Source organism: Balaenoptera borealis (assembly GCF_965194805.1).
Source record: "Balaenoptera borealis genome assembly, chromosome: 1".
Lineage (NCBI taxonomy): Eukaryota > Metazoa > Chordata > Mammalia > Artiodactyla > Balaenopteridae > Balaenoptera > Balaenoptera borealis.
Window position 1 is genome coordinate 137408763 of NC_138860.1, and position 23903 is coordinate 137432665.

General features: G+C 37.1%; 1 protein-coding gene across 4 annotated transcripts in view; it reads right to left on the reverse strand.

Moving 5' to 3' along the window:
- Window positions 1–23903, reverse strand: part of PDE4B (phosphodiesterase 4B) — a 592331-nt gene that overhangs the window by 211022 nt on the left and 357406 nt on the right. The window contains exon 1 of one of the 4 annotated variants that reach the window (XM_082357192.1): window positions 1373–2629. The exons of the other annotated variants lie outside the window; for them this stretch is intronic. Coding sequence (XP_082213318.1) covers window positions 1373–1422 — 50 coding nt within the window. The 5' untranslated portion in view covers window positions 1423–2629. Of the gene's footprint in view, window positions 1–1372; window positions 2630–23903 lie in introns of those variants that run through there. 4 annotated transcript variants of the gene reach the window in all.

Genomic DNA, 23903 nt, shown 5'->3' on the forward strand with positions numbered 1-23903 from the left:
CTATGAAGATATTAATAGGTTGCTCCACTCCCCAAAAAGGTTTTATGGCTAGATAAGTTTAAAATACTTTTTCCCTTTTTAAATATATCCTCTTTTAGAAATTCACAATGACATTAATTGTATATCACAGCTCTGAAAGCATTAAGAAACCTGCATAACTATCTAACCAAGTGTTTTCAAGTTTTAAGAAACTGCCTCCTTTTCGTTTCTTCACAGACCACTAACATTACACCCCAAAAAGTTCATGACTGCCTTCAACTGAAGTTATACTAAAATAGGGTAAAAGGGGTTCTTTTGACCCCAACCTCTTTTGAATTCCATTCTTGACGGGAAGATTAGAAATTCTAAGTTCCTTTTCCTTTCATGACCCCTTTATTTTCAATTGACCCTAGCAAAAAATATATGATCAGGAAAAATTGTGGTCTGATTTATGAGAACTAATTATGCTCAAAATTGAAAGTATTTTTCTTCTCTGATTTACTCATCAATACCACCAGAAGTATTTGTTGAATGAACTGCCTGAAACCTATGCTACGCACTGGGCAAAAAATTATGCCAGCTGTAATTTCTGTCCTCTGGAAGCCTTGGCATTCAGAGAGTTGGAAAATGAAATCCCCAAATAAGCAATGCCTATGTTTAAAATGTATGCTCATATTCCTCTGTTTTGATGTATACGTCAGTCTGGGACTGTGAGATGCTACCAGGCTAAATCAGTGTAAAATTACACAAGTCACTGCTTGGTTCTACCCATTGTCTCCCATGTACCCAGAATTCCATGTTTCTTATTGTCTTAACTCTCAAAATGAAGACACAGTTCATAGACAGCAAAATATTTAAACAATGCAAAGTAGTTTACCACTCTCCCACAGCTCTAAACAACAAGATTTTTAAAAATATTCAACTATTCATTAGCCACATAAAAATACATATTTGAGAATGGTTAAAAAAATCTTTACAATTTGTAGTAACTGCTCATTACCTTATATTTCTTTTTGTAAGAGTCTAATAAAGGAAAGCTTTTCAGAAAGTCTTACTTTAAATTTCAAGTTGAGAAAAGTGAACATCATTCACAAATTTTACCATGGCCTGAGGAAACAGATAGTTTATTCTTACAGAAAAATTTCATCCAATTCACTATCTACTCCTATAACCTAAAAAAAAAAAAGATAATGTAAAGAACTTTTAATATATGAAGGTACTCAAAGTATTTTTCCTAAAAAAATCACACAATTTTACAAAGCATAACATTTTCCCGTTGTTTTGTTTATATTTATTTCTTATTATTCAGTGATTTTAAATATGAAACCATGTCTCAGCTCTATTCCTGAACTGTCAGATGAAGTTTGTTGTTCACAGCGTTACCAACACCTACCATATCCATGAATGTCTCCGGGGAGGAGGTAAATCTCCAACATGCAGCATCCTGAAGGGCTGGTGCTGTCTCAGTATCCCAGCACTCAGGAACTTAGTTCATTTCATTAATTTCCCTGTGTTCTTGAGGCCACATAGTTATTGCTTAGCTCTTTGTCCTTTTAATTTTCTTTCCGATGGCATGCCACTTCCCATTGCAGAGTAGATATCATTTTCGATATGAATACAAATGACTTAGCAATCAACATGTAAGCATTCAGCTGGAACATCATCAGTGGTTTCCTTTAGACATCAAATGAGAAAATCGATTTTCAGTCACATCTGAATGATAGCTTCCCATGGTGCGTGGAGCATTTCTTCCAATTTACCTCAGAAAAGGAAAGCATTTGAGTTTCTAAAATTGTTGAAAAATCTCCCTTTAAACAGTATCCTCTGTTTTCTCTCTCATTTTGCATTTTCTCCTCCATGCCTGGTGATGTGTCAGCATGTTTTCGGGTTTTCTTTTAACTGAGGTAGTGATCAGATTAATCAAATACAATTCTCTCTCCTTCTACCTTTTGCTTCGCGTTTGGAGCTATCAAACCTCCTGTCTGACTCGTTCTGCGTTGTTTAGCCCATTCGGGGCACGATGAAAGAACACCTAACACACAGGGTCAGATTTCCTGAATGACATATGTTAGACCATAACAAAGGAGAAAACCCTGGAGAGATTATAAGTCCTTTTCATCGCAGGAGATTACAGAGCAAAGAAAATGTCTATGTTACACAAAGAAATAACAGCGTGACTGGAATAACAAATTCTCCTTTGCCCAGGTTTGGGATCAACATCCCTGACTGCTCTAAGCATGCTGTTGTGCATTTAAACTTCCACCTCTAGCCCAGGAAGACCGGCCTTTAAGCAGATACAATAGCCCTTAACAGCCACTAGGATCATCATTAACACCACACAGCAGTAAACAGGTTCAAAGATCCTCAGATCCTGAAGAACTAAAGGCATCTTCCAGAGTGACAAATTATACCCCAAAGACATTCAACAGAAAAGACAAGGGTCTCAGCATTCTGGATCTCTGAGTGGAACGTGATCATGGCTACAGCTCACAGTGACAAACACTGGTTTGCAATCAAATGAGACATGTCTGCATGGCTTCCCCTTTGCCTCTTATTATAGGACTTAGTCTTATTTAACGTCCTTCTGGATCCTGATAATCCTGTATTTTAACTGGATCTGTGCTACTAAAGGGATACCCGGTTTCTTTACTTCAGATTTGCCTCCACATTTCAACTTCCCAAACCTCACTATGTCCCAGAGAAGCTGACCTTAAGATAGGACTCATTGTATACAATGGCAGCAACAGGCATGAATTTATATACAAAAGGTATATATATATATATTCACAGGTGATCAAAACTTAGACATGAAAACCAGTTTTCTAACTGGACTTCCTCTTGTGTCCTGGCCCCGCTACAGTCTATTGTCAAAATAGTAGCCAGGGTAGTTCTTTAAAAACCTAACTCAGGTCACATCATTCATCAGCTGAACACCTTCCAGTTGTTCCCCCTTTCATTCAAAGCGAGAGATAAAGTCCTTACAGTGATGTACGAGGCCCTAGTACAATCCCCAAGATCTCCCTAACCCCACTACTCACTAGGTGTTCCCTTCCTCACTCTACTTGGGCTTGCACTGGTCCTTTGCTGTGTCTAGAACATGCCAGGCATGCTTCTGCCTCAGGGAGTTTTCAAAGGGTATTCTCTCTGCCTAAGATGCTCTTCCCCAGTTCCCACTCTGGCCACGCCCACACTTCCTTAAGTCATTGTTCAAATGTCCCCTCATTACTGAGAACTCCCCTGACCACTCCTAACCTGACACTCTCTTTATTATTTTTGTGCACAGCATTCATCACCTTCTCACATACCTAATTTATTTATTGTTTGCATCATCTGTATCCTCGCACTAGAATGTGACTGCAAGAGAAACAAGATTCCTGCTGCTTTATTGTCAATGCCTACTTTAGTGCCTAGTTCACAGGCTTATAGCTCACAAGAAAGAAGGTAGTTGGTCCAGTTCATAATTAAACAGAAGTTTTGGACTTCCCTGGTGTCACAGTGGTTGAGAATCTGCCTGCCAATGCAGGGGACACGGGTTCGAGCCCTGGTCTGGGAAGATCCCACATGCCGCGGAGCAACTGGGCCCGTGAGCCACAACTACTGAGCCTGCGCATCTGGAGCCTGTGCTCCGCAACAAGAGAGGCCGCGATAGTGAGAGGCCTGCGCACAGCGATGAAGAGTGGCCCCCGCTTGCCGCAACTAGAGGAAGCCCTCGCACAGAAACGAAGACCCAACACAGCCATAAATAAACAAACAAATAAATAAGTAAATAAATAAATAAATAAATAAAATAAACAGAAGTTTTTATGAAAATAATATTTTGGGTCAGGATGAATGTTCCAGTAACTCTCCTACAGGAAAAAGTTTTATTTTCTTTTGTGGTTTAGGGAGCAATATAATTGTTGAGAAGGACTAAACAGAAGAGAGAGGCATTGGGGAATGTAGTTCATTTAATACAATAGGGCAGCATGATGGCTTTTGAAAATGCTAAAAAGGATTGTTTTTAGATTATGAAGGAAATATAAAATTAGCAAAGGCTATCTGGGAAGACTTTGATAAGGGGAATTTTAAAGATATATGCCTAATTCACTACCACAACTACCGCAAGAGACTATGCTTTTACTCTTGGAAATGGAAAAAAAAAGGCACCTTATATTCATTTTCAATTCCATAGGATTATCAAAAAGCTTAAGTTCCCTTTTTTTTTAATACCAGCTTTATTGAGATATAATTCACATGCCATAAAATTCAACTTTATCAAGTGTCCAATTTGATAGTTTTTAGTATATTCACAGTCACGCGACCATCACCACCATCAATTTTAGAACATTTTCATCATCCGAAAAAGAAATTCCATCTCCATTACCTTGCCCCTAGCCCCTGGTAACCACTAACCTACTTTCTGTTTCTATGGATTTGCCTATTCTGAACATTTCATATAAATGGAATCATATGATATGTGACTTTTTTCACTTACCATAAAGTTTTTAAGGTCCATTCATGTTGTAGCATGTATCAGTACTTCATTCCTTTTTATTGCTAAAAAATATTCCATTTTATGCATATATCACATAAATGAATATATGTTGATTGCCATTTTAGTTGTTTCCACTTTTTGGCTATAATGTATGAATAATGCTTCTATGAACACTCAAATACAAGTTTTTGTGTAAATGTATGTTTGCATTTTTCCTGGATATACACCTAGGAGTGAAATTGCTGGATCATATCATAACTCTATGTTTTACATTTTGAGAAACAGTCAAATTATTTCCAAAGTGGCCACACCACTTTTCAATGTCATCAACAATAGCTGAGGGTTCCCCTCCTACACTGGTGGTGGGAATGTAAATTGGTGGAGCCACTATGGAGAACAGTATGGAAGTTCCTTAAAAACTAAAAATAGAGCCACCATATGATCTGAGATCCCACTTTTGGGCATATTTCTGGAGAAAACTATAATTTGAAAAGATACATGCACTCCAATGTTCATAGCAGCACTATTTACAATAGCCAAGACATGGTAGCAATCTAAATGTCCATCAACAGAAGAATGGATAAAGAAGATATGGTACATATATACAATGGAATATTACTCAGCCATAAAAAAGGATGAATTAATGCCATTTGAAGCAACATGGATGGACCTAGAGATTACCACCCTAAGTGAAGGAAGTCAGATAGAGAAAGACAAATATCATGTGATATCACTTATAGATACAAATGAACTTATTTATAAAACAGAAATAAACTCAAAGACACAGAAAACAAACTTATGGTTACCAAAAGGGAATGGTAGGTGGAGGGATAAATTAAAAGTTGGAGATTAAAATGTATATTCTACTATATATGGAGTAGATAACCAACAAGGACCTACTGTATAGCACAGGGAACTATATTCAATATCTTGTAATAACCTATAATAGAAAAGAATCTAAAAAAGAATATATAGAGATATATTCTATATCTATGTCCATATATGCATAACTGAATCACTTTGCTGTACACCTGAAACAAACACAACATTGTAAAACAACTGCATTTCAATAAAAAAATTTTTTAAAAATGTCTGTGGATTCCAATTTCTTTACATCCTCTCCAACATTTGTTATTGTCTGTCTTTGTTATAGCCATTTTAATGGATGTGAAGTGTTACCTCATTGTGGTTTTGATTTGCATTTCTCTAATAACTAATGATGTTGAGCATATTTTCATGTGGTTATTGGCCATTTGTGTATTTTCTTCAGAGAAATGTCTATTCAAATATTTTGCCCATTTTTAAATTGGATTATTTGGCTTTTTATCGTTGAGTTTCAAAAATTCTTCATATATTCTGGAAATAACTCCCTTATCAGATATATAATTTGCAAATATTATCTCCCATTCTAATGATTGTCTTTTCATTTTTTTAAAAAAATAAATTTATTTATTTATTTATTTTTTTGGCTGTGTTCGTTTCTGTGCGAGGGTCTTCGTTTCTGTGCAAGGTCTTTCTCTAGTTGTGGCAAGCGGGGGCCGCTCTTCATCGTGGTGCGCGGGCCTCTCACTGTCGCGGCCTCTCTTGTTGCGGAGCACAGGCTCCAGACGCGCAGGCTCAGTAGTTGTGGCTCACGGGCCTAGTTGCTCCGCGGCATGTGGGATCTTCCCAGACCAGGGCTCGAACCCGCGTCCCCTGCATTGGCAAGCAGATTCTCAACCACTGCGCCACCAGGGAAGCCCTGTCTTTTCATTTCTTAACGGTATCCTTGGAAGCACAAAAGTTTATGATCTCAGTGAAGCCCAAGGACATAATTAAGAAGATAGAGTGGTAGCACAGGGATTCAAACGCAAGTTAAAGAAACTAAGTCTGAGAGACAGCTTGCTCATGGTCACTCATCTAGAAGAACCCAGAGTCAGGGCCCAAACCTAAATCCTCTGACTCTGTACTTCATGTGCAGTATGTCATGCTGCCTATAACAGATATTGTTGGTCTTCTCATAAAAGCTGAACTACTGGTAGTAGAAATTCCTCACGATGGGGAAAAAAAAGAGTATACATATGAAATACATTACTCTAGGATTATGTCTGCAAAATGGATTTCTTTTGGATTTCTACTAATGCATGTCTTGCTGATGGAGTGGATCCCAGTTTCCAGCTGAGAGGGCTGGGCAACATCAGGAAATAAATGGAAGAATAGTGATGGCAGAGACTTGCATACTTATAGACCAACACATCTTAAGATTTGTGCTTAAAGCTCACAAGGAGGAAAAGCAACAGGGAAAAACAATGTTATCTGATAGCACAGAGACACGTAGGCCATCCATCAACAGCTAATAGCACGAAAGACACCAACAGCTAATAGCACAAAAGACACTTTGCCTGAGCAGGCCATTTTTCTTTTAGCAATAAGTCACGCACCAGTGCCGGGTGGAGATATTCCCAGGCTGGCGCTGAAAATCTGAAGTGTGATGGGCAGCTGGACAGCCTTTAACTACTTAAATAGGGCATCACTTATCTTATTTCACTAATTTTTAACCTCACTAGTTTTAAATGACATTTAAAAAAATTATTTTACTCAGAAACAATTTTACATGCTGAAACGTGATCTTATTAGTTCAAGTATCTTACAATAAATGTGGCTCTGAACAAAATCTTATGGGCTAAGAAATTTGAAAAGTTATTTCCAAGCCATCTCCTAACATGGGTATTTCTTTGATATAAAAAATTAGAATCTATACTATTTGACCTAGAAATAGTAAAAGCAATAATAATGATTAACAGTAGTAATAAGCAATAATTATTATTACTTATAAGCAATAATTACTATTACTTATTAATATTAGTTACTACTATTATTATTTTTACATTAGTAATAATAGTATTATTTTAAGTGATAGTGATGAGATTAATAATAATAATGATGATAATAATACCTTTTACATAGTACTTTGGAGTTTACAAAATGCTTTCACATATATTGTTGCATTTAATCCTCATCACAACCTTCTAGGGTTGAGTATCCTATCTTCATTTTATAGATAAGGAAATTGAGATCCAGATTCAGTCTCAACAAACATCAGTGTATCAGGTGTATGCTAGGTGTTGCCACCCATGCAATCTTATCTACCACTCACAACACCATTTGAGGAAGGTATTGTTAATTCCATTCTGCAGATGAATCTCAAGGAGAATTAAAATTTGCCCAATTCTATAGCTAGTAAGAAGCAGTAAAGAAATTTGAGCACAAAATTTTTTTTGACTCCAAAGTTGTGCTCTTCTAGTAAGAAACCATAACTCCTGAGAATGTTTATAAATTAAATTGTTTGACAAAAAGTTTTCATGGTGATTATAAAGATGGGAAGTTGTATTTTGCATCTGAGCCTCAACAAGAAAAACAACAATGGCAATAAAAATAAAAATGGTTCACATTCATTGAATACTTACTATATGTCAAACATTGGGTTAAGTAAGCACTTTGAACTTATTATCATTTAATCCATATAACATCCCTATATTATTACATCTGTTTAAAATGTTGAAAACTGAAACTAAGAGAAGTTTCAATAACCTACCCATGACCCCAGTATGGTTAATTGACTTCAAGTCACGTTGAATTGGGTCTTCTGTTTCTCACAAACAAAAACACAATAGGTAATTCATCTATCCATTATCCTAATGATTGGCAATCCCTTAATTCATTTCTCAGTTTATCTTAGGTCCAGCACCAGTCGTCCACGCACTGTGACTGGAAACCAGTATAGACTGGGCAGCAAGCTGAGATCTGTAGTTACAGAACAGAGAGAAGCTAGCTGGCTTACCCGAGATCTGATATACGCGCTAACAAAATATACCGGCTCTGTTAGATACTAATCCCAGATGACAGCATCGACAGACTGTGGAACAGCCGCTTTCCCTTGCCTGGAAGCCACAGATTGTTAGATTCTGTGTGTGTGTGTGTGTGTGTGTGAGATTAAAGGGTCACCAGGATGATAGAAAGCAAAGTAGGCAAGTCCATGAACCTTACTGCTAAAGAACCTTGTGAAAGCACAGCTTGTCCTGTGCATTAGTTTTCAATTAAGGATAAAGTGAGGCCGTAGAAAATCCTTAGAGCCTCAAGGCACCTGAGCACTGACCATTTTGTACTCTAAAAGTGTGGAGCTTCCAAAGACCCTCACAATACCAACACTGACTAGAGCACTTTTTTTTTTTTAATTTATTTATTTATGGCTGTGTTGGGTCTTGGTTTCTGTGCGAGGGCTTTCTCTAGTTGCGGCAAGCGGCGCCCACTCTTCATCGCGGTGCGCTATCGCGGCCTCTCTTGTTGCGGAGCACAGGCTCCAGACGCGCAGGCTCAGTAATTGTGGCTCACGGGCCCAGTTGCTCCGCGGCATGTGGGATCTTCCCAGACCAGGGCTCGACCCCGTGTGCCCTGCATTGGCAGGCAGATTCTTAACCACTGCTCCACCAGGGAAGCCCTAGAGCACTCTTTTTTTCAGCAGTAAAAGTTCTTGGATTAAAACTAGATTTCATGAATACCTACTTGGCATTGATAAGTACCCACATTGGTTGTGATGAGTGTTAAGCGCTTTACATGGTTTCTCATTTAATTCTCCAAAGAAGCTTATATAATTTGATATCATTAACTCCATTTTAAAGATAGTGGAATCAAAGATGAACGAGATTAAGTTATATGCTGGGGGGTCACAAAACTTGTGGGCGAACTTAGGAATTCAGCCCAGATATATTTGGCTTTAAAGCCCTTGCTCTGCGCTATCTGAAGCCTGAGTAGAATATTAGCCACCACTAATTAGCTGTGTGTCCCAGGATGAGTCATCGATATCATTGAGCCTCAGGATCTTCATCTTTAAACACAAATAATAACAGAGTTGCTGTGATGATGAAAGACAAATAGGTAAAATATAAATAATAATACTACCAACTTCATAGGTTTGGTAGATAACTTAAACAGAGAGTTTGCAATGAAAACCCCTGGTAGACAATAAGATACCATATAAATATGAATTTTAAAATAATTTGAGCTTCTGTGACTAAGAGATTCTAAAAAGATGAATTGATTTTCTTATTCAAAGAATTGAGTGTTAAACCAGAAACGCACTCAGAGTAAGATTATCCTGATACTTTAGACTTGGGTAATTATCAAAAGGCTTCCACGGAAGACAATTTCCCAGCACCCAGTCTAAGAACACATTCCAAAGAAAACAAAGGCTATTCTGTGTGCATGTGTGTGTGTTTCTATTCAGGTTTGCATGCCTGTTCCTGTTTGTGCATGTCGGTGCCAACATGAGCTTTACCACACTGATTTTGCCTCTCAGTGTGGTCATCTGGAGCGGTCCAGATGTTCTGTGGGAGTTGTCAAGCACCCAATTTGAATGCCAAAAGAAAGGTGCTTACAGCAACCATTCCAAAATAACGTGTTTCCAAGATTTGGGAGTATGTATTATAATTTTCAAGAAAAAAAATAAGAACTGCTTTTTCATCTTTCAAAAGATTGGTTGTATCTGGATATTTTAAAATTCCTTCCTGACAGTGCACACGTGTCCTTTAGGATTCGACTCTGATCTGGAAATAATAACCTATTGATGTTCTGACAGCGCCACTCTGGAATTATTGCTGGAGGGCTGGAAGCCAACTTGGCTTCTGATCATGAAGGCTAAAGGAGAACCTCCTCCTGATGGCTCTTTGTTTTCATATTAAAATAAACCTTAGAGGCAAAGTCAGTATAATTAGATCTTCAGAGGCACTAAGATCTTTAGAAAACTTTCCATGAAAAAAAAAAAGATCTCAGAGGTCACTGAATCCAACTTGGTCATTTTGCAAATAAAGAAACTTAAACAGAAACTTGTGTAGGGGCACTTGAGTAGCTAGAAATTGTTTTCTATAACTATAGTAGATACTTGTCTCCATCAAAAAACAAACGAACAAAAGCAATAACAAATCCCTAAATTGTGTTAAACTGTTGGCTGAGTGCTAACTCCGTTAGGAGGGTAGAAAGCTGTGGCAATGTGGTGTGGTGGACAACAGAGGAGGAGGCAATGCTTAGATACCCACAGACCTGAATTCAAATCTCATTTTGCCACTTAACAAGTTAGCAAGTAATTTAATTTCTCTGTACCTTAGAGAAAGGTTCGCATCTACAACATGGAGATAATACACTGTACTATTTAGTGTCAAAATTTTTAAATCTAAGAATTCCTTTTTTTTTTTAGGGTGCTTTTTCTGCCACTCTTGGCACTGTGCCTAAATCATCACAGTGGCGCATTGGTGTGAGGTGACTCTTAGCCAGTGGAATGCTACTGATGTTCCTATCACAAGCCCACACCACACCAACCCAAACTGAAATTTACATAATTGCTCTAATATGATGCATCTTCATTTATCTAGAAGAATCTGAAATCAAGGTTCTCAAATGTTTCCTCAGAATATTCTGGAGATATAACAAAATAGAAAGATGATCACTTTTTATAAGCCTTTGGGTTAGGGAAAGAGTACTCAAACTCTAGTCAAAAGATTTATATTCAAGTCTCATTCCCTCATTCAACAAATATTTGTTGGGCACCTTGAAATAATACAGCACTTGGACTTATGTTCTAGTGAGGAAAAGAGGGACTACAATGAATTAAACAAGTATATAATATACTGACAGGTAAGTGAATAAGAAAAAATAAAGTGGGTTAAGGGACATGGAATTGTCAGGGAGGGATTACCTTTGAGTAGAATCAGAAGGAATTCAGGTAGTGAATCATGGGAAAATGTGGTAAAATAATATTCCAAACAGGACTAGTAAGTACAAATACCTTAAGGTAGAAATAAGCTTGGAAAGGCAGAAGCTAGATCATGTAGACCTCATAGGTTCTAAAAGAGACTGTGAGTTTTAATTAGAATGAGAAAGGAACCCACTAGATGGTTTTACATTTAAAAGGACTACTCTGGCTGTTCAGTGGAGAACAGACTATAAAAAGGGGAGAGAAAGGAAGCAGAGAGCCAGTTAGAAGGGCATTTCTGAAGTCCAGGCTGGTGATAACGGTGGCTTTGCCTAGTTTGGTAGAGGTAGACATGGTAATAAGTAGTCGGATTGCAGGTAATATTTGGAAGGTAGAGTCAGTAAGACTTACTGACTGATGAAATGCTGGGCCTGAAGAGAGGCGTTAAGGATGACATCTAGATTATTGGCTAGGGCACCTGGATGAATTTAGTACCACTTCCCAAGAAGGGGAGCACTGGCATTAGAGCAGGATTTTCCAGAGTTCTGCTTTAGGAGCTGTAAGCTTGAGATGCTTATCTAGAGAGAGTTAAGAAGACTCTTGGATACACAAGTTTGGAGCCTCAGGGAGCAAAGTGGGTTGAAGAGATGAATGTGGGAGTCACCAGTTTGCAGACAATATTAAAAACCAGGATCTGGTTGAGATCACCTTGGGAGTGTAGACAGAGACAAGAGGAGAGACAAGACCTGAGCAGCGGGCCACTTAGAAGTCTGAAGGAGGAGGAGCCAGTGAGTAGCTGGAAAACCAGGGCAATATACTGTGTTTAAAGCCAAGTGAAGAAGAATGTTTCAAGGAGGAGGGAGTGAATAGATAAGATGTACGTTCCTAGTTACCTTGATAAAAGCAATTTCAGTGGAGTTGTGGGAATGAAAACCAGATCTGAGTTGACTGAGGAAAGAATGTCAGATGAGAAGGTAGAGACAGTGACAGCTTTGCTATAAAAGAGAAGACACATAAGGTTTGTTTCTGATGGGGAACATGAGGTCCAGAGAGGGACTGTTAAGGATGGAGATATTATAGAATGTTTACACTCTGAAGATAATGGTCCAATGGAGATTGAGAAATTGAAGTTTAAATGACATAATAAATGTGAGTGTGCTTTGTAAATTAGAAAACACTATACAAGTTTCAGATGTTCAGTAATTTGATCTAAATGAACATTTACAGTCTAACCTTTCATAACCCACATCTCACAAAACATTGCATCATGTCCCTTTTATAAATATTTATGATGACATCATAAACACTCTCCTGACTACTTCTTGTTTGTGTTCAACTCACAAGAGTTGCTTTGTTAGTCACAATAATAGCTATTGAGTTTGAGAAAAGATGAAACTGTTCATGTGCCAATGAACTTATCCTTTTAAGGTCCTTTCATTCACTCATTCTTACTGGATCTGAAGCCAGATAAAAACACAAATGCCACTTTTTAATCCACTCTAATAAGAACATACCAAATGCCTACTACTTAGAAGGCAATAGTAAGTTTTGTGAGATTTACACATTAGTTAAATCATTTAGACATCTTATCAACCTGTCTCTAAGACCCATCTTCACTCTGTCTCATACTTTGCACTTCTATTGATTCTTCCATGTACAAAGGCAAGGACATGGAACACTATAATATATTTCATGAGTGATTTTGGCTTTGTAAAGCATCAAGTACAAGAAATTGAGCAGGAGCAGGAAATAAAGCTGGAGAAGTAGGCAATAAATATCCTCATACTAATTTGGATGATAAATGTCATTAATAATTTTTACATGGAATATCATGGCTTGATTGGTGTTTTGGAATGATTGAAGGTGGATTAGAAGAGGATGAGTGAGAAGTAAGGGCGTCAGGAGCCTCATTTAGCCATGCATTCAGTGTCTGGAGTACCTATAGGATGCCAGGAATTGTGCGACGTTCTGGGGAAACCACCAAGAAAAAAATGTAACTCTGCCCTAGTGGTAATAACTATATTACATATATATTTTAAAATAAATAAATACATAGAATAAGGTATGATATGTATTAGAACATAAATATATAATAAATAGCATACTGGTAATAATCGACAGACAGGTAACTACAATGTATGATCACCTCTTCGTTATATTATGGAAAATTAACCAATCTGTGGATCAACCTGCTAAGAATTAATTTGAAAAACATATTTGTGGAAAAATTTAAATTCATATGAACCAGAGGGTATCTATTTGGAGGCATATATTTTTGAAGCTGAAAAGTCATAAGGTAGTGAGTGTCTGGGGTAGCCATGATGGGTCATGGGAAGTTGTGAGACAGGAGAAATTATAGGTAAGCAGAAGACATGAGAAAAGAGAAGAGAAATGTAGGGCTGGAGGAGCAAAAGGAAAATGGAGCAAGTCTACAGAGGAGACATCATGAAAAATAGAAAGCTCATTCAGCTAATGAGAAAGAAACAGATAAGAACATAAGACTCCAAAGGCATCTTGGCTTCAGCTCCAATCTAGATGCACTTTGAAAACTCCAGCCCTATTACTTGAGAAAACTTGCGTAGGTCTGCGTTCCTTGCAGACCTACAAAGGACTTGGAAAAAATACTTTGTTGGCTGTCTTTACTAGCTGATAACTTTGAGCAAAGGCAAAGGGTGGAGGATGGGAGAGACAAGCATGAGAAGAGGTTTATGTTCTCGGTTCATGCAGAAATAAAAGATATTTTGAAAGCATTTTGTTTTTATAAATGAAGCATGTGTAGCCACTTTTACACTCAACAAATGCTTCGAGGAAAACTCCTGCCAGCTGACAGTGTTTCAGATTGTGTTCCGTAGAACAAAGAAAAGAGCATGTTTAATTCACAAGGTACTTTATCCATGAATGAAAGCACAAAGTGGACAACAGCAAAAAGCAGGATCAAGGATGGCCCCAGACACAAAAGTGGTTTCTTTAAGGACCCTGTTTTTTAGACTTCCTCCAGCTCTGCCCTTCGATTCCCTTTCATAAAGCCTGCCCCCTAGATGTGCTCAGGGCTCATTCTATCAAACAACCACTTAGGCATACCAGGAACCCTTACAGAGCATCCCACTATGTGTTTGGTACTATGCTAGATGTTGGGATAACAGAGGTGAAAACCCCTTTTTTTTTCCTTTAAGAGCCCAGTCTAGTGGGGAGCTTGGGCAAATAACAAACAGGTAAACAATAGAGGATGGAAAATGGATGTTGTAATAGGCAGAGTGCTGTGGGGACCTAGAGGAGAAGCCCCTAACTCCTCAGGGTGGTGGCAGCCTTCAGGGAGGGCCATTTAGCTGCCTTAAAGGAGGAGATGATACAGAGGTAAAGAAGGAAGAGAAAGGAATTTGAAAGAGATATCAGGACATGTATTAAATAATGTCTCCCAGGTACATCTGGAGATTGGATAGTTCCAAACCCAAATGAATGGATTCTCAATGGTGGCATATCAAGCACTATGGCATCTTAGCAACAGAGCTATTTTTGGATCAGTTGACTTCTTTGATGCCCCTCAGATCACACCACACACATTATTCCTTTACAGGTTTTATGAGGACAGAGTTTCCAGCCCACTACCAGCCGGCTGTCTGCTCTGGCTAATGTCTGTATGTAGGAGGATTAAGGTGAGGAGATGCTGAGGGGAAAGTGATTACACTTCTACAGCAGGAAGTGATTCAGTTCAACAAACACTTATGGACACCTACAGGTTACTTATTCGCTCCCCCCACTAGACTATGAACTCTCAGAGTGCTGAAAACTTATCTAATTAATCTTTACATACCCTGGCAGTTAGCATAGGACCTGGCACAGAGTAAGTATAAAGATTGGTCCATGAAGGAAAGCTCTACACCCTGTAGAGAAGATAAAAATTTGATACAAAACAAAACAAAAAAGCTTGAGATTCTTGACTCCCTCAAGCCACAGAAGAGGGGGGTGGTTGCCGTGAATACATTTTAGAATACTGCAAAGCAAAGCAAGGTGACTGTACTGCCAGGAAATCTGTTGGGGGTTCAAGAGAGGGAGAGATGATATTTAAACAGGAAAGCAGCCAAGATTTGTGAAGGCAAAGGGTATTTGCATGGGGTCTAAGGGATAAGAGGAGGAATTTGATAGCTGGGGTATGGGGGGACCAGCAAGGCAGAGAAGTGTGGCATTCCATTAAAGCATGATTATTAGTCCGGTGTGGGGCATAAAAAGGCCTGGAAAATTGTGAAGCGGGAGAGCGAGGCAGGCCCACGTGACAAAGGACCTTGTAATGATTCGTTTTATGGATCAACCTGGCTAGGCTACAGAATCAATATTTAATCAAACACTAATCTATGTGTCTCTGAGAAGGTGTTTAGCAGATGTGGTTAACACCTACAATCAGTTACTTTAAGTAAAGGAGATTACTCTCAATAGTGTGGGTGGGGCTTCATCCAGTCAGTCAAAGGCCTTAAGAGCGAAAACAGGTTTCCCAGAAGATGAAATCCTGCCTCAAGGCTGCAGCACTAACACCTGCCTGATTTTCCAGTCTGCTATTTCAGTCTTAAGACTGTAACATCAATCCAGCCTGGGTTTCTAGCCTGCTGGCCTGCCCTACAAATTTTGAACTTGCCAGCCCCCATAATCATGTGAGCCAACTCCTTTAAAAAAGTCTCTCTCTCTCTTGCTTCTGTTTCTCTGGAGAACCCTGACTGATACAGACCCCAAGGGTCAATGTTAAAAAGCACAGACCTTGCTTAGGTAGCAGTCATGTATTGTCATTGCTGCTACAGGCAGTGCCACCACTCCATCTGCTCCCTTTGTCTTGTGATAGAGGGAGAATATAAGAAATACTAAACGTATTGGGAACTCCACAGTGATCCTGAGTTTCCCATATTCCAAGGCATTTAAGTAAACAGCACTGGGAATAGCTTCCAGGTACAGAAAATAAAACTTGTCACTGAAAAGCTTCTAAAATGGATTTCCCCTCTCCTAGTATCAAGCAGTGTTGTGATGATCACCAGAATCCCTAAACACAGCTCTGTTACACCAAAAATCTTCAAGTGTAATTATGTTTCAAAACACAACAGATTTGTTTTTGTATTTTCAAAAAGAGATGTCATCCAAATAGATTTTTATCATCTCTATTTTCTACAGCTACTTTGAGGCTTTTATGGTGCCTTTTTACTGAAGGGCTCAAAATGTGCTACTGACATTATAATATTAATTTGTCATACAGCTGAGTTAACTTCAATGAGCATTTACCAGTATCGCACCAGGTGCTGTGAGAAGCACAGAGAAGTACAATAACATCTCAGCTACCCGCAATGCTGGAGGAAAACCTCATTCTGGATAGCAAATCTATTAGTTGAACAAATATTAGTTTAACAAATATTTAATGAATGTTTACTATGTGACAGGCACTCTACTAGATCTGAGATAAAGAGATGAATCAAACATGGTTACTGCCATCAATTATTTATAGTACATGAGAATAACAGATTAACAAAAATACTCAGATTTGTTAGATGTTCTTCACTGATATTTTATTTAGGAATATAAACAGTCTTTATTGTGATAGCTGCAAAAATCCTTAACAAAATACTAGCAAACTGAATCCAACAATACATAAAAAGGATCATACACCATGATCCAGTTGGGTTCATTTCAGTGTTGCAAGGATGTTTCAACATATGCAAATCAACCAGTGTGATACTCCACATCAGCAAAAGGATAGACAAAAACCACATGATCATCTCAGTAGACGCAGAAAAAACATTTGACAAAATTCAACATCCATTCATGATAAAAACTCTCACTAAAGTGGATATAAGGGAAACATATCTCAACATATAAAAGCCATTTACAATAAACCCACAACCAATATAATACTCAATGGTGAAAAGCTTAAAGCCTTCCTGCTAAATTCAGGAATAAGACAAGAATGCCTACTCTCACCACTTCTATTCAACATAGTACTGGAAATCCTAGCCACAGCAATCAGACAAGAAAAGTAAATAAAAGGTATCCAATTGGAAGGGAGGAGGCAATACTGTCACTATTTGCAGATGACATGATACTATATATAGAGAACCCTAAAGTCTCCACACAAAACCTATTAGAAGTAATAAATGAGTTCAGTAAGGTATCAGGATACAAGATTAATATACAGAAATCTGTTGCATTTCTTTACACTAACAATAAAATATCAGAAATAGAAAGTAAAAAAAAAAAAAAATCCTGTTTAAAATCACATCAAAAAATAAAATACTGGACTTCCCTGGTAGTGCAGTGGTTAAGAATCTGCCTTCCAATGCAGGGGACATGGGTTCAAGCCCTGGTCCAAGAAGATCCCACATGCCACGGAGCAACTAAGCCCACGCACCACTACTGAGCCTGCGCTCTAGAGCCCATGAGCCCCAACTACTGAGCTCACATGCCACAACCACTGAAGCCTGCACACCTAAAGCCCGTGCTCCGCAACAAGAGAAGCCCCCACTCGCTGCAACTAGAGAAAGCCCGCACGCAGCAATGAAGACCCAAGGCAGCCAAAAATTAAAAAAAAGAAAAACAATAAAATACTTAGGAATAAACTTAACCAAGGTGGTGAAAGGCCTATATGCTGAAAACTATAAAACACTGATAAAGGAAAATGAAGATGATTCAAATAAATGGAAAGATAGTCTATGCTGTTGGATTGGAAGAATTAATTTGTGAAAATAGCCATACTACCCAAAGCAATCTACAGATTTAATGTAATCCCTATCAAATTACCCACAGAACTAGAACAAATAATCCTAAAATTTATCTGGAACTACGAAAGACCCAGAATTGCTGAAGCAATACTCAGGAAAAAGAACAAAGGTGGAGGCATAACCCTCCCAGATTTCAGACAATACTACAAAGCTACAGTAATCAAAACAGCATGGTATTGGCACAAAAACAGACATATGGACCAATGAAACAGAATAGAGAGCCTACACCTATGGTTATATTTGACAAAGGAGGCAAGAATATACAATGGAGAAAAGACAGTCTCTTCAGCAAGTGGTATTGGGAAAGCCAGACAGCCTCATGTATCAATAAATCAATGAAGTTAGAACACACCCTCTCACCATACACAAAAATAAACTCAAAATGGTTTAAAGACCGAAATATAAGACATGATACCATAAAACTCCTAGAAGAGAACATAGGCAAAACATTCTTGGACATAAATCATAGCAATATTTTCTTAGGTCAGTCTCCCAAGGCAAAAGAAATAAAAGCAAAAATAAACAAGTGAGACCTAATTAAACTTAAGCTTTTGAACAGCAAAGGAAACCATCAACAAATCAAACAGACAACCTATGGAATGGGAGAAAATAATGCAAATGATGTGACCAACAAGAGATTAATATACAAATAGCTCATACAACTCAGTATTGAAAAAGACATACAGATGACCAACAGGCACATGAAAAGATGATCAACATTGTTAATTATTAGAGAAATGCAACTCAAAACCACAATGGGATATCACCTCACACTAGTCAGATGGCTATCATCAAGAAGTCTACAAATAATAAATGCTGGAGAGGGTGTAGATAAAGGGAACCTTCCTACACTGTTAGTGGGAATGTAAGTTGGTGCAGTCACTGTGGAAAACAGTATGGAGTTCCCTTAAAAAGCTAAATATAGAGCTATCATATGATCTAGCAATTCCAGTCCTGGGCATATATCCAGAAAAGATGAAAACTCCAGTTAGAGAAGACATATGCATCCCAATGTTCATAGCAGCACTATTTTACAATAGCCAAGAAGTGGGAAAAACCCAAGTGCCCAGCAACAGATGACTGGCTTAAGAAGATGTCATATATATCACAATGGAGTATTACTCAGCCATAAAAAAGAGTGAGATACTGTCATTTGCAGCAACATGGATGGACCTAGAGAATATTATACTTGGTGAAGTAAGTCAGACAGAGAAAGACAAATATTATATGATATCACTCATATGTGGAATCTAAAAAATAATACAAATGACTCTATATACAAAACAGAAACAGACTTACAGACATAGAAAAAAAACTTATGGTTACCAAAGGGGAAAGGAATGGGGCATGAAGGATAAATTAGGAGTATGGGATTAACAGATACAAACTACTACACATAAAATAGATAAGCAACAAGGATTTACTGTGTAGCACACGGAACTATATTCAATATCTTGTAATAATCTATAATGGAAAATAATCTGAAAATATATATATATATATATATATATATATATATATATATATATAACTGAATCACTTTGCTGTACCCCTGAAACTAACACAATGTTATAAATCTCTTATACTTCAATTAAAAAAAAGAGAACTAGTACCCAGTTTTCAACAAGAAGATTTTCTTCCAAATGCCACTTACCATATAAAATAAAGAATAAAAAAATATTTTAATGTTTTTAAAAAAGTCTTTATTGTGAAAGTGACAGTTGATGTTAGTCTTAAACCATGAGTAGGTGTTTGGCAACTGCACAAGACTGAAGCAGGGAGGGAGCAGGGATGAATAAAGGCATAGTTTATTGTGGGTAGTGGGAACTTCGTGAACAAAGTCATGAAGTGAGAGGGGCTTTAATTTCTGGGAAACTGAATATAACGGTTACTTGAGATTGTGTTATAGACTTAACATAGTGCCTAGAAAAGAATAACTATTATTATCATTAGTTCAGCACAGATGATGCTTACAGTGCGACAGAAGTAGTGGCAAGAGATGGGTGAAGCCAGAGAGGTTAAGCAAGTTCCCCATGGAAGAGTCATGAACCAAGCTAAAGAGATTAAATTTTAACATGCAGGCAATGAGGAATCACTTCAGCTCCAGCTACCTTAGCTTTCTGTTTTTGAAAAACCAGTCAAATTCCAGTATGTCTTCTTGTTCTCTTTGCCTATAAATCCTTTGACCCCAAAACACCCAACAAAGAAAAGTCCAGGACCAGATGACTTCACTGTTAAATTCGACCAAACATCTGGTCCAGGACCAGGTGACTTCACTGTTAAATTAACACTAATCCTTATCAAGCCCTTCCAAAAAAATAAAATAAAATAAAAGAAGGGGAAACACTTTCCAACTCATTCTATGAAGCCAGTACTACCCTAATTTCAAAACCACACAAAGATATCACCAGAAAAGAAAATTATAGGCCAATATCCCTTATGAATATAAATGCAAAAATTCTCAACAACATAGTAGAAAACTGAATTCAGCAACATATAAAAAGAGTTAGACATCATGACCAAGTGGAATTTAACCCAGGAATCCAAGGTTGGTTTAACATATAAAAATCAATTAATATAATATACAATATTCATAAAATGAAGGATAAAATCCATGTGATCATCTCAAAAAAGACAGTAAAAGCATATGACAAATTCCAACATCCTTTCATGGTACAAACACTCAATAAACTAGGAATAGAAGGAAACTTCCTCAATTTATGAAAAACCCACAGCTATCTTCATATTTAACAGTGAAAAACTAAATGATTTCCCCTTACAATTGGGAACAATAAAAGGATGTCTGCTCTTACCACTTCTGTTCAATATTGTACTGGAGGTTTTAGTCAGTACAATTAGGCAAGAGAAAGAAATAAAAGGCACCATGATTGGAAATAAAGAAGTAGAAACATTTCTATTTGGTGATGACATGATCTGGTAAATAGAAAATCTTAAGGAATCCACTAGAAAACTATTAGAGCTAATAAATGAGTTCTGCAAGGTTTTGGACTATAAGATGAATATACAGAAATCAACTGTATATCTACACGCTAGCCATAAACAATCAGAAAATGAAATTAAGAGAACAATTTCATTTACAATGGCATCAAAAAGAATAAAATATTTAGGAATAAATTTGATCAAGTGATATGGTCTGAATGTTTGCATCCTCCCAAAATTCATATGTTGACATCCTAACCCCCAAATGTGATGGTATTACTAAGTGGGCCCTTTAGGAGGTGCTTACATCATGAGGGTGGGGCTATCATGAATGGGATTAGTGTCATGTAAAAGAGGCTCCAGAGTGACCTCTAGCTTCTTCTACCATGTGAGGACACAGTGAGAAGATGCTGGCTATGAACAAGGGCATGGGCCCTCAAAAGAAAACAACCATGCTGGCACCTTGGACTTCCCAGCCTCCAGAACTGTGAGCAATAAATTTCTGTTGTTTATAAACCACCCAGTTGGTGATATTTTGTTATAGTAGCCTTAACAGACTAAGACACCAAGGAAGTGTAAGACCTGTATTCTGAAAACTACAAAGGGTTGCTTAAAAAAATTAAAGAATTAAATAAATAGAAAGACATCCCAAGTTAACTGATTGGAAAACTGAACATTGTTAAGTTGACAATACTCCCTAAAGTGACCTACAAATTCAGTGCAATCCCTATCAAAATCCCAATGGCCCTTTTTTTTTTTCAAATAAATAGAAAAGCTGATTCTAAAATTTGTATAAAATTCCAAGGGATTTCACATAGCCAAAAACAGCCTTGAAAAACAAAGCTGGAGGATTCACAGTTCCTGATTTCAAAACTTAACTTGTATGATATCGCTTATATGTGGAATCTAAAAAAGTAATACAAATAAACTTGTTTACAAAACAGAAATAGATTCAGAGACATATAAAACAAACATATGGTTACCAAAGTGGGGGGTAAATTTGGAGTTTGGGATTAAAATACACACAGTACTATATATAAAATAGATAACCAACAAGGACCTACTGTATAGCAAAAGGAACCACACTCAATATCTTGTAATAACCTTTAATGGAACCTATATATACATATGACTGAATCACTTTGCTGTACACCTGAAACTAACACAACATTGTAAATCAACTGTATTTCAATAAAACTGAAAAACAAAATAAAACAAAATTTTAAAGTCTAACAGGATTAGGAATAAGGCTAACTTCTTAAGTGCTGTGTACCAACAAAACAAATGTATAGAATAAATTGTGTTAAATGTCGTGGAAAAAAAACTTAACTTGTAATCAAGACAGTGTGGTGTTAGCATAAGGACAGACATATAGATCAGCAGAATAGAATTGAGAATCCAGAAATAAACTCATGCATCTATGGTTAATTGATTTTCTACAAGGATGTCAAGGCAGTTCAATGGAGGAAAGAATAGTCTTTTCAACAAATGGTGCTGAGAAAACTGGCTATCCACATTTAAAATAATAAAGTTGGACCCCTACCTAACACCTATTCAAAAGTTAACTCAAAATGTGTCATAGATCTAAATATAAAAGCCAAAACTTTAAATTTTCAAAATAAAACACAGGAGTAAATCTTCATGACCTTAGTTTCAGAAATGGTTTCTTAGATATGACACCAAAAGCATAAGTGATGATAGAGAAAAATAGAAATTTGACTACATCAAAATTAATGTGGTACAAATGATATCATCAAGAAGGTGAAAAGACGAACAGAATGGGAGAAACTATTTTCAAATCTTATAACTGATAACTGGATATATTTGTGTTTGGAATAAAGAACTCAATTAATTAAAGAACAACTCATTTAAAAAGATAATTCACAAAAAATTATATACAAATTACCATAAGCACATAAAAAGATGCCATCATTATTAAAGAGAGATGCACATCAAAACACAATTAGATACTACTTACTCCTACTAGGATAGCTAAAATAATAAAGACAGGCAATAACAAGTGTTGGTGAGGATGTGAAGATATGAGAACCCTCATTCATGTCCAGTGGGATTATAAAAATGGGGCAGCCACTTTGGAAATGTTTGGCAATTTCTCAAGAAGTTCTTGTATGACCTAACAATCCCCCTCCTAGTTATATACTTGCATATGAATGTTTCTCATTATTCATGAGAGCCAAAAATTACAAACAACCCAAATGTCCATCTATTGCTGAATGGATAAACAAAATGTGGTATATCCATACAATGGAATATTATTCAGTAATAAAAAAAAATGAAGTGTCAATACATGCTACAACATAAATGAATCTGAAAACATTATATTAAGTGAAAGATGCCAGTCACAGAAGACCACACATATTGTATAACATCATTTACATGAAATGTCCAGAGTAGGCAAATCCATAGAGGTAGAGAGTAAATTAGTGGTTGCCTAGAGCTGAAGAGAGTGGGATTGGAGAGTGAATGCTAATGGAGAATAAATGCTAACACAGGGTGTATTTTTGGGGTGATGGAATATTTTAAACTTAGATTTTGGTGATAATTGCAAATTATGTGAATATACTAAAATGATTCAACTGTACGCTTTATAAGGATACATTTATGGCATGTGAATTATATATCAACAAAGATGTTAAAAACAACAAACATATGCTGAAGTCAGATATGGAAGCTACTATGGGAGATAGAATTGTCACAGAAAGTTTAAGGGAAGAAGGGGATTTCAGCAACCCTGAAAAATAGACAGGATTTGGACATAAGGGAGCAGGTCACAGAAAATTCCATGGGGAAGCTGATGCAAATTTTTTTTTAATGATACAGATAAGATACCCATCCCAAAAAGAGGAGAAAACATATTTATTCTCATTTCTATTGTCTTTCTGCAAAACTTGGTAGGGTGATTTTGGTACACTGCAAATAATTCTAGCCTCAAATGATAGAGTAATAAAAATCATTAGATACCTGTCAGGACAGAGCTCCTACTACAAGTCAGACTTTTTCATTCTAGTTTCTCTTC